This window comes from Bufo bufo, chromosome 4 (assembly GCF_905171765.1).
Source record: "Bufo bufo chromosome 4, aBufBuf1.1, whole genome shotgun sequence".
NCBI lineage: Eukaryota > Metazoa > Chordata > Amphibia > Anura > Bufonidae > Bufo > Bufo bufo.
The window spans coordinates 177,093,563-177,106,432 of NC_053392.1; the positions used below are offsets into that span (position 1 = coordinate 177,093,563).

Genomic DNA, 12,870 nt, shown 5'->3' on the forward strand with positions numbered 1-12,870 from the left:
GAATGAAAAATATTTTTTTCTTATTGTCCTCCTCTAAAACATAGGTGCGTCATATGGACCGGTGAATCTTACAGGGCTAAAAATACGGTAGTTGTATTAATGGATTTTTTTAATATTAATTGTAAAATTGGATTAATTAAAGTGGTTATCCTGGAAAAGGTAATGATGACTTATCCTCAGGATGGGTCATTATTATCACATAGGTGGTGGTCCGAGTCCTGGCACCCCCACCGATCAGCTGTTTCCAGGAGCTGCGCTGTAGGCTCCCGGCAACTTTCCAAGCACAACACTGTACATCATATAGTGGCTGTGCTTGGTATTGCAGCTCAGCCTCATTGACTTGAATGGGGATGATTTGCATGTGACTGATGTATGGCCTAGTAAGAGGCCTCTTCTAACAGCCGATCGGCAGAGGTTCCAAGTGTTAGACACCCGCAGATCTGATATTGATGACCTACCCTGATCTTACCCCCAGGTAATATCTTAACACCAGCTAATCAAGAAGACTTTATTATTGAAGATCAACACATTTTGGGATCGTACCTATCCTTTCATCAGGTAAGAGACAAACAATGGACGTATGCAGACTGCCTGCCTTGTCTTGTAATGACTATTTTTTCTAGCTTTTACTGCTCGAATGCACGATATACACCTCGTTCCAAATTATTATGGATTTAAGTGTCATAAAAGATTTAAGTGTGATAATATAAAGATGTCATTTTTTGTTCTTTTAATAAAACTCATGGACAGTATTGTGTCTAGGGGCTCTCTGGATCACTGAAATCTATCTCCAACACCTGTGACAATTAGTTTACCAGGTGGGCCAAATTAAAGAAAAACTCCTTAAGAAGCATTGTCCACATTATTAAGCAGCCCGCAGGTTTTAAGCAACATGGGAAAGAAAACGGATCTCTCTGCTGCTGAAAAGCATCAAATAGTGCAGTTTCTTGGACAAGGTATGAAAACATTACATATTCACGAAAACTTAAGCGTGATCATCGTGCTGTGAAGAGATTTGTAGCTGATTCACAGCACAGGCGGGTTCGTGCAGGTAAAGGCATAATAAGGAAGGTTTCTGCCAGAATTCATCGGATTAAGGGCCCATTCAGACGGCCGTAGTGCTTTGCAGATTCGCAATTTGTACGGCAACCATAATAGAAAATGCCTATTCTTGTCCGCGATTGCTCTGTTCTAGCTTTTCTGCGGAGCCGCGGTACGGAATAACGGATGCGGACCACACACACTGTGCAAACCTCAAGGTGGAGTTCACATCAAATGAGCAGCTCTGGGAGGCTATCCTGACTTCCTACAAAAAAATTCAAGTAGAAACTCTCCAAAAACTCACAAGTTCAATGGATGCAAGAATTATAAAGGTGATATCAAAGAAGGGGTCCTATGTTAAAGGGGTTGTCTCATCTAACCATTACTAAGGCGAGATGAGACCCAGTCCCAACCACCTCCCAGCCAGGAAACAGCAGAGTGCTCCAGCACTCTGCTGTTTCAGTAGCTCTCATTGCCATGCATGAGATCTATGGAAACAGTGTAGCATAACAAGCTATGCTGTTTCTGAGGGAAGCTGTTTCCCGGCCGCGAGGTAGTTGGGACTGAGTCTCATCTCGCCTTGGTAACGTCAAGATGAGACAACCCCTTTAACATGTAACAAGGCCTGCTGCAGCAGCATTATGCATAAAGCAATCTTTAGTTTCTTCATTTACCACTGTTTTCCTTGAGTTTTCCCCTTAGTTACAGCTGTTTTGAATCCTACATTATGAGGATCGTCTCAAGATGCCTCCTCTGCCAGTTCTCTGAGGCCAAAACTGCATTCCCTCAGGTTCCATACAAACTTGCTGTAGCCAGCAGCTTCCTGCCAGCCAATCAGATTGGATTACTTAGAGACACGCCTCCTCACTCTGAAGCCTAATGCAGGCATGCAGTGTGAAGGACCACCCCTCTGTCTTCCTAGCCGGAGGTAGATGAGCCATAGCAACAGTCTTTTAAGGGAGCAGTGGAAATGGACAGCAGACATTAATGAAAGCTGTTATTATAAGGTAATTACAGATCTTTTAGCAATCATTGACAGACTAACTCAGGTATACATGCCTAGCGCTAATAAACTAGTAAATTAAAGAAAAATATGACAGTTATCCTTTAATTTGTGAAAAAATATTTGGGAGGTTTGTTCAATAAAATTATACTCTAATGGTTGATGAACATTATACTGTCATTTGCATTGACCATTTAGGAAAATCAGAGAAAAATATAATTTGCATAATAATTTGGAACACGGTGTAAAGGTCAGATTTACATTGCATTAAAGGGATTCTGTCACCAGGTTTTGGTCTATAGAGATACGGACATGCACGGCTAGATCGCCGCTAGCATGTCCGCAATATATCTGTCCTATAGGGCTGTGTGGTTTTAATTTCTTTAAAAAAGGATTTTATAGATATGTAAGTGAGTCTTGAATGTGTCCAAGGGGCTGCACTAACCTTACTTGTGCCCAGCCGTGCCCGCCTGTGAAGGAGCCCAGCACCGCCTATGTCCTCCGAATCTCCTCCTTTCATCAACGATAGATAGCCGTAATCTCGCGATGCGCGAGATCGCGCATGCGCAGTGGCGGTATAGTGTTCCTTCCCTGTGCTGGCATCAGCCTCAGGGAAAGAACTGCGCATGCGCGATCTCGCGCATCGCGAGATTACGGCTATCTATCGTTGATGAAAGGAGGAGATTCGGAGGACATAGGCGGTGCTGGGCTCCTTCACAGCTCTATAGGCCAAAACCTGGTGACAGAATCCCTTTAAGCTTATAGAGCTTACCATTACAGTGTTAATAACCTAATCAGACCCATCTTATATTTACAAACTATACAAGATCTGTTAACAGCAGTTTGTTGCTTTCTAAGTTACAACTTTTGTTTTGGATGAGTGTAGCAAATGGATAAACCTTTATCAAAACCAGCAGCTCTACATTACACTGTAGGTGAAGAAGGAAATACAAAATTGCATTTATATTGAATAGAATATAAGAGAACGCCTACACCAATACTGTACTAGCTGTTTTTGTACTGAATGTGAGAAATATATGATGATAACTTCCCACTAGTTTTCACTGCTACAAATATTCCTTGTTACATTGTGCTTTTGCACCCAGGATACAGTAAATGTTTTGTACAAGCCTTTTTTAGTAACTGCTCGGCTGAATGAAAACAGGCATTTGCCTTGCTTAAGATAAGCTTTATTGTTTGGATCTATTGTCAGTAAAACATGCAATTATGATAAAAGCTCAAATCGCCGACCACAACAGCAAAGCTTCTTCTATTTTCATTCAAAAGACTTTAAATCAATCTGCACAACTGTAAATATAATGAAATGAGAGCAGCCAATCCCAGCATGAAAGAATGCAAAGCCAAGCGGTGCTGACCTATCTAGATCCACAACGCTGAGCTAAAAAAATCATGCAATATTTTGTTAAAAATTATTGTTGTACTCACTTTGCCAACATTGTACTGCATCACACATTTTTGCATAAGGTGGCTTAGCGATAGTATTCCTGCAATACTAGTGGTTTGGAATAGTTTACCAGTCGATACAAAATAACTCAGGTCTTTTAGGGTGATGGTGAGGTTAATTAAAATTTTCATTGTTCACAGTGGTCTAGAAAGAAGAGAACCAGTCACCAACTCTAAGGTACCTTCACTGATGGCACCATAAAGTAGTAACAGACACATAAGTGTGTCATTCAAGAGCTAAAAGTAAGTGGTCGCTGAGAACAAGCATTATAATCATTACAGCCCAGGCCTGGAAAAGGGTCACAGTTTTTTATGATCTTCTGCCCTCCTAATAATGTGTGTTTGTTCTCTCCCAGGAAAATAACCTAAGGAGAAATATTAGCTGGTGAGTGGGGAGAGAAGGAGACCATGAATAACCACAAATCTTCTCAGGAACTTGTGACTCTTTTCCAGGCCCAGGCTCTGGTTCATGGCAACCACGTGCTTTTAGCTCATGAGCACCACACTATTGAAAATCAACATGCCGGTCACCACTTTATGCTGCCATCAGTGAGGGCAGCATAAAGTTGATGACAGGTTCTCTTTAACAAATAAGGAATTGACACCTGTATATAAGATTTCGGTGCCCATGGAGGGCCAAAGCCACGCTGAAGAGAAGGAGAAGTAACACAGCACTAGAAGTGCTCCAGACTTGGTCATTGGCTCCTAACCTGAAAAATTTAGGAGACCAATAAAATTTTTAGTCGCCAAATTTAAAATACATACAATTAAGGTATATTTTTTTTTTAAAAAGACATGTCTTATCTTGTGTAGTTGCCCATTTGTCTCTCTTTTTGATTCGTTCGTTCTTCTAACCTCATCAATCTTGAGGCTCACTGTCCTTCATTACACCCCCTCACTCTTCCTCCATTAAAAACCCCACCTACTCTCACCCACATCGCTACTGTAGTGTTCCAATAAAAAAAAAAAAAACTGGGATGCTTAGGAGCTTGAGGTTTCCTAGGCTACAGCCTTCACAGTTGGCGGCTGTGCACTAATTTCTATGAACTCTCAGACTAACCAGATTTGCATTGCTGATCATGCTTCCTTGATCCCTAGGTGCTGGGCCTTGGCTCATTCGCTTCCAGACCTCCGATGCTTGTCTTGGGTTTCTCCATGAAAACTTTTATCTTAATGCCGCTGCAGCCAATCACTGGCCACAGTGGAAGGCTGCTCCGCTTGCATCACAAGACCATTTAACATAATGCAAGGGAAGCAGTGATCAGTTATTGGCTGTAATGGTGTCAAACAGGACGTTTTCATGAAGGGACTAAAAAACAAACAAAGGGGGCTGTGGAGCAAACGAGCCAGAACCCAGCACTGGAGATCAGCTAAGTATAACAAAGGTCCTGCCAGTCTCAGAAATTAGTGTATACAAACCGTTTAAGGAGTTCATTGTTTAAGGGGGTTTTAAACCAGTATTCTTCTATATGTGACACAGAATGGGTTAAAATAAACTATACCCACTGGAATCCTTAAAAGGCCAATCACTTAAAGGGGTTGTCTCATTACAGACAATGGGGGCATATCGCAAGGATGTGCCCCCATTGTCTTATAGGTGCGGGTCCCAACGCTGGGACTCACACCTATATCGAGAACCGAGCCCTGAAAGTGAGGGAGGGCGCACAGCGCATGCGCAGCCGCCCTCCATTCATTTTCTATGGGGCCAGCGAAAATAGCCGAGTGCTGGCTCAGCTATTTCCATCGAGCCCATAGAAGTGAATGGGAGTGGTGGCCAGTCATGCGCGGTCCGCTCCCATTCACTTCTATGGAGAGCCGGCTTGGTGCTGGCCAGACCAGAGTCCTCCAGCCACCACCTTGCGGGGCTCAGTTCTCGATATAAGTGCGGGTCCCAGCGGTGGGACCCGCATCTATAAGACAATACGGGCATATAAATATAATACTTCAGGAGCTTTACTCTTTGTTCTAAACACCTCCGCTTGCCTGTCAGTGAATGAAAACCTTTGCTCCCAGGGGGAAGAAAGATTGCCCATATTCTAGTGCTGCTCACTGTGTAAATGTGGCTGGACATGGACATTCAATCTGTGAATGTCAACCTTGAAGGTTTCCATTCACTGTCAGCAAGCAGAGGTGTGGGGAAGGTAGGAGATTTCCTCTGGCAGCTGAACTAGCCTGTGCTTAACCCATTATAGGCTGTTTAGTGAAATTATCCCTCTTTTTAACTTCACATGTCTTTGGAGCAGAAAGGAGCAGCTAACCGCTCTCTGCCCATCACCTCACATGTCAGTAAGGAGCCTTGCACCAACATAGTTGTCCATTTCTAGATCGTGCAGGAGCTCTGTACTGCCGGGTTCGCATAGCATTATATTGATTTATGATGCTATGTAACCCTTACAGTTCTGGAATGTATTGGATAACACTGACGGCATTAGGTCAGTGTTATCCAGTACACTCCAGACCTCTAAGGCCTCTTTTTTTTCCCCGTTTACGTTCCGTTTTTTGCGTTCCATATACGGAACCATTCATATCAATGGATCCGCAACAAAAACGGAAGGTACTCTGTATGCCTTCCGTTTCCGTATTTCCGTTCAAAGATAGAACATGTCCTATTATTGTCCGCATAACGGACAAGGATAGTACTGTTCTATTAGGGGCCAGCTGTTCTGTTCCGCAAAAAACGGAATGCACACGGACGTCATCAGTATTTTTTGCAGACCGCAAAATACTGAAAAAGCCATACAGTCGTGTGCACGAGGCCTAAGGGTTACATAGCATTATACATGAATATAATGCTATGCGACCCGGTCAGTGCTACGCAGATTAGGACAGGGGATGAGACCAGCACAGTAAGTGCTTTACGTGTTCTTACAGGGTTTACCAATCCCTGGCTTCTCATTAAGACCTCAGTAATAAATCTGTATACGAATGACTCGCCTAGTCCGTGAACTATGCGGGAGCTCTGTACATCCTCCTTTAGTTGAAATGTCTCCAGCAGCTCAGCTTCACCTCCAAAGTTGCCAGACTGCTGGAGGCAGGAGCCCAAGCCACGCCCACCCTCTATGCCGGGAAGTGTGAGGGGCTTCGGGTATCGAAATTTAGATACCCAATCGATACTTTTATGCCAGAATCGATTCAGTACCGGGATGTTGTTTTTGTCGATACTAGGCTGCGCTACTGCGCAGTCTAGTATCTCCTCTTATGGGAGAACATGGCGCTCGGCGCACGCTATGTTCTGTGGCAAGGCCGTGGAGAAGAAGGGAGGGGATTTCTCCCTCCTATGACGCGACCGCCGCTGAGCCCAATGAAGTGAGCGGGCTCTGAAGCTGCCCACACCACTGCCACCAATAAATGTGTGGCTTATAAAAGCAGGAGACGGGACGGGGGAGGTAAGAAACTGCTGCGCTGTCTGAGCTAGTGAGCTCGGCGAACGGCAGGGGCAGCCACCTCCTCCTGGGTGTTTTGTGTCCTCCCCAGCATCAGCCCGAGCCCCAGAGTCAAGCAGCCAGCATAGCAGGTACCCAGCCTGACCACCAATGATAATTAACCTTTAATACAGATACAGGAGGCGGGTGCAGGCGGCAGAACCACATAGCCAGCACCTGAGGGGTTATCTGCCGCTGACCGCAGCGCCCTGTCGTAGAGGCCAGCACCCGCCTCCTGTATCTGTATTAAAGGTTAATTATTATTGGTGGTGCAGTGCACCCCCCCCTCCAGTAGTAAAAACATTGGTGGCAGTGGCCACAGGGTCCCCTCTCCCCTCTTTATTGGTGGTAAAGTGGCAGTTGTGATCGGAGCCCTAGCAGTGTAATCCTGGGGCTCCGAACGGTTACCATGGCAGCCAGGACACTAGTTTTTATTTTTTTTTACTTTTTATTTAATAAGTATAAATTGCCCCCTTTCCCAATTTTACATATATAAACAATAAATAAATAAACATATTATATATCGCCACATCTGAAAAGTCCAAACTATTGAAATATTTAAAAAATCTCCTTTGCAGTTAACGCCATAACATAAAAATTTATAAATAAAAACAGAGTATCGCAATAGTTTTTTATGGTATCGAAACCGAATCAAAATTTTGGTATCGCAACAGCCCTACCCAGCAGACGTCTGCAGCGTGTGTCTGCTGGATGAAAGCCCTTTCTTCTTAAAGAGGCAAAACTGCTGAGGGTCTAGGCGCAAATGGTGACAAAACTACAAAGTTTTGTCGCCATTTTGCAATTCTAAGTCGCATTGGCAACCATTTTGGTCGCCATCTGGAGCCCTGACTAGGATTGCACTTATTCCTGTATATAAATTCATCAGGTCCAGATTGGTAGATTACATCATATCAGATAATGCTCATATATCACAGAGAATGTTTCGGTCAATCTCTGACCTTCTTCAACATATGAGTCTCAAAAAATCTGTACCCAGCTCAGTGCATAGAAAAGTATACAGTTATTACTAAACTTAATAGAATCTGTAAAACAAAAAACATATGCACTGAGCTCCCGAGAGGTGGGCACTGGAAAATGCAGAGGATTTATGTTGGTAACAACAGGAGTTCAGTGCTGGGCTCCTTTCTTTCCCTGGCCCCATAGTAGTCATGTGGTCTGGCTCTATGGCATGTATGGCAATAATGATTTGTGACCTTTATCTTCCCCATCCACGATGAAGGTTGTCCACCCACAGCCCCGTCCCCACAGGCTGACGTGAGAGCTGCAAACAAGACCAAGAACCTGGAGTAGTTCAGGTATTTTCCTGTTCTCTTTGAACAAACCGAACTCTGGATAATCAGTGATAGGTTAAAGAGTAATTTTTTCTTATAAATAGCATTGATATACTGCATTTTACCATGCATATTTTTAAATTCAGGCATATTGTATGTAAAGTTTTTAAACATTTTATTTGGGGACTTTTTGATATACATGTTTATAGTGGTGTGTGTGTGTTTTTTTTTTTAACTTCAGTGTTTGGATTTTATTTTCTGAAATAGTTTTGTATATTTACTACATAAATCATACCCTATGGACATGTGGGGGACATTCATACATTACATTTATTTTTTATACTACTGCGTTCGCAGTAGCGAGCAGGTGTAATTACAAGCCGTCCCATTCACTTCAATTGTACTGCTCATTCCTTTAAACTTGAATAGGAACAAACCGTCCAGGGACACCTGCTTGTCGTTGCGATATCTACAGTGAGCAGATAAACACAAGGGAAGGCTGCACTCACATGACCTTCTCTTCAGCCAGGTGATCGGTAGGGGTGCCAGGTGTCGGACCCCTTTCAATATAATATTGATGACCTATTCTGAGGATAGGTCATCAATATTAATACCCCGGAAAACCCATTTAATGAAAACCCGATCTAGAGCGCTCTGAACTTCAGACTGGCCAAAGGTTTACCTTCCAACAAGACAATGACCCTAAGCACACATCAAAGACAACAAAGGAGTGGCTTAGGGACAATTGTGGGAATGTCCTTGAGTGGCCCAGCCAGAGCCCTGACTCAAACCCAATGGAACATCTCTGGAGAGACCTGAAAATGGCTGTCCATCAACAGTCCCCATCCAACCTGACAGATCCTGAGAGGATCTGCAGAGAAGAATGGCAGAAAATCTTCAAATCCAGATGAGCAAACCTTGTGGCTGCATACCCAAGAAGACTGGAGGCTGTAATCACTGCCAAAGGTGCTCCAACTAAGTCATGAGTAAAGGGTCTGCATAACTTATGTAAGGGCAAGATTTGTTTTCACTTTCTCATTATGGAGCATTGAGTGCAGAATGACGGTCAAAAAATTTATTTTTGTTTTTACTATTTTAGCAAAAGTCCACAACATAACCAAATGAAAGGGTCTGAAGACTTTCTGAATGCACTGTATAATGTAAGACACAGTTCCACCTACTTCTCATGTGTGTAAAGTAAAAGCTGATAAAAAAAAAGATGAATGATGGAAGTCCAATTTGCATATTTACACAAAGAAAAAAAATAATGGCTTAAAATTGCAAATAATCTCTTTATGCCAGCACTTACAGATAAACGATCAAGAAACACCATTCCTATTATGAAACTAGAATTATCATTAAGAGTAACAAAAGCTTATCTCACAGTACAGAGCTTACCCAATTATGCGCCACTACTGTAAATAGTCATTTAAGAAGGAAAATAACACTTTTGCTCTCCTTCAGCTGTGCCGTGATAAACAGCCACTTTTTTTTCTCAAGCTTTTCATACAAATTTACCAAAACACAGGAAGCATTATATATTTTCCAGAACTTTTGCCATCCTGTTCAGTAAATAGGTATTTTTCAGTCGGTGTTGGGCAGTTTTGAGTGCTGACAGCAGGCGAACGGGGGGCAGCAGGAAAATAAAAACATGATTTGGACTCCTTATTCCCCTTAACTCAGGCAAACTAAAAGTTGGAACACATTTTGCTTTGTTTATAAACATACTATATTTATATTTATTTGTTTATATATACACACACACACACACACACACACACACACTATATAGTCCCTAAACTCATGGCATTCCCTACTACAAGAAACCCTCACAGGCCAAAACGGTTCAAAAAATATATAAACTGTAAGCATACTTCTTTCTCTGTGCATAGGCATAATACACTTGGTGATTATTACTTTCATACAGGGAACTGAAGACTGGTGGTTCACTCCATGTGGGTCTATTTCTATAATGTCCCTTAACACATCTGAACAATCTTTAGAATTCAACCACTACCAATATATTTTTCTCAGGTCGTTGTTGACTTTACAGGGACCTTCATACTACTGTTGTCAACCTATGTACAGTGCTCCAGCATTTGCCGGGGGTTTGAAAGGCTCTGTCCGACCCCATTCTCTATAATGTGGACTGGTGGAGATCCATCCGCATTCCGGCAAATATGCAGAGTATCAGCCGGAAGAAAACCACTGCAACCAGCAGTTTGCTTCCGGACGATTGACTTATAAGATAGCTGCCTTACATCTGCTTGTATCAGAGGCAGAGCTTGCTAAGATCTCATTTGCATCCCTTTCTTCCCAGAATTCTAGAGGAAGCATGTATGGCCTATAAGTCTCCTCACATCGATTAAAACGCTCTCAGTAAGGAGAGATAAGTACCCCCTAAATTCAGATTCCCTTTAAGACATACCTAGTAACTTAAAGGGCATCTGTCAGCAGATTTGTACCTATGAACCTGGCTGACCTGTTACATGTGCACTTGGCAGCTGAAAGCATCTGTGTTGGTCCCATGTTCATATGTGCCCGCATTGCTGAGGAAAATAATGTTTTAATATATGCAAATGGAACTTTAGTAGCAACAGGGAAATTTCTGTTACACCTAGACATACAGACATTAGCCCTGAGTGTCTGCTGTTTAAAACAGCAGGAACCCAGCGACTATGGCGCCCGTGAGTTGGCATCATCTTTAAAGACCCGCCCACCTCCATACATACTAAAAACTACAGTATTACATCTGCAATGTCAGTTGATTTCCATTACGGACTCAATCTTCGCTTTGCTTAGTCCACATAGACTGTTTTGCAGAAATTTGCAAAGCTTCAGCTCTGTACCATAAAACAGACCAGCGATTGATAACCCACAGAAAGATATATAGCATAAGCATTAAATGGTATTTTACCGTCATCCATTATGTCCTGAGCAGAAACTGAATTTGTGTACACAACAAGATCAGAAAGAGCACGACACAATTTCATAGTCTTCCTCCGACGGCCCAACCTGCAAAGTAAAAATTGGGGGGAAAATCAGCCACAAGAATGTAAAACAACAAACTACAAGACATGCTGAATATTTTCCCATATAATTATACATTTACCTGCTCAGCTTGTGACGCTCAATAACTCAATATCCACAGATATGACACATTTGATCAAACACATTATATAAATCACATTTATCTTATTTTTAAAACCATCAACGCAATCTACCAGGGATACTTACAGCACACTAATAAATGACTTACACATACTAGGCTCCTACTAAAGGAGAAATAGTATCCCTCAAATAATCACGAGGGGGAAGTCTTGTGGACTGGTGTATGAATGACAATTTGAAACAAAATTGTGGCCTCTACCAGAAGTAAAAGTGAACTTTCCCCATTTCTTAAAGGGGTTGGCCACTTTCTGGTTATTGTTGGCCAATGTGTTTGCAAGATTATTATATGGCACTTATTAATATAGTCTTTCTTGAAATTCTGCAACATTTTCTATATTTCATAAGGTATGCCCCCTTGTTTAGAGTCTTTTGTGCTGTCCACACAGAGGTCTTGTCCATAACATGGCTGCTGATGGAGGATCATCTGACCATGTGATGTCTCCTCCACTGAAATACACTGCATCTGCACTAAACTCTCAACAGAACAAGTGCAGATGGCAGGTGCAGAGTGGATTTAAATGGAGGAGACATCACATGGGGGTTGTTTGCTGGTCATTAAAAAAATAACCTTGGTAAACTTTCTTTAGTAAGGGTCCGTTATATCACATTTGAAGGTATATGGTATAAGTATTTATTGTGGTTTATTGTGGTATACATGTGACAGAAGGCTGTGCCACTGTATAGGTATAAAGCAGCTGACTCGAAGGATAAGACCTGTACAATATCGATCCCGAAACCTTGCCCTACTGGTCAAATTTTAAAACTTTATACTATAAAGTTTTACAATTTGACCAGTAGGGCAAGGTTTCGGGATCGATATTGTACAGGTCTTATCCTTCGAGTCAGCTGCATGGTCATACATGTGTAAAACAGTATACACTACTAATACAGTACATGTTCGGACTGAAGTGAAGGAAGTGTTCTGAACCTCTACACAACCTCCTAACACTACTGTACCTTTCACTATGTTAATTGATCTAGCGCAGAGAACAGTACCTGGCACCAATATAAACTATATCTACCTGGTTCCCAGACACAGAGAAATTCCACTCTGCTAGTTAAGTGCAGATCTTAAGCCAATCCCATAACTAATAAGTAATAATTGCTAGCAAGCAACTGCTAAGGACCAGAAGCTGTGCCCAACAAACAAATGACAGATTAGTGCATAACTGTGCAGAAATGTTCATTTGCAATTCAATGCGATAACCTAACGAGCCTCATAAGTAAACTAACAAGAAAATGTTTACAGATAAAGCAAAATAGGGTACGGATGTGTAATGTATCTAGGTCTGGTTTATAGGTGTTTACAAGACCAATACTATGTCTGTTAAGAATCTTGTTAGCAAGGTAGATTCAAAATCAAACACACACTATATCAAAAAATATAGTTTCAAAGTCCACATGGTTAAAATGAGGTGACCAGAGATTCAATTACATTGGATATAATTAAAAGGGCTATTTTGGCTTCTGGAAAAAT

At 42.1% G+C, this 12,870-nt stretch overlaps 1 protein-coding gene across 1 annotated transcript in view; it reads right to left on the reverse strand.

The window, feature by feature from the left end:
- PLCH1 (phospholipase C eta 1) overlaps positions 1-12,870 on the reverse strand; it is a 289,893-nt gene that overhangs the window by 30,296 nt on the left and 246,727 nt on the right. The window contains exon 15 of the mRNA XM_040429955.1: positions 11,140-11,237. Within this exon, the coding sequence (XP_040285889.1) occupies positions 11,140-11,237 (98 nt within the window). The remainder of the gene's footprint in view (positions 1-11,139; positions 11,238-12,870) is intronic.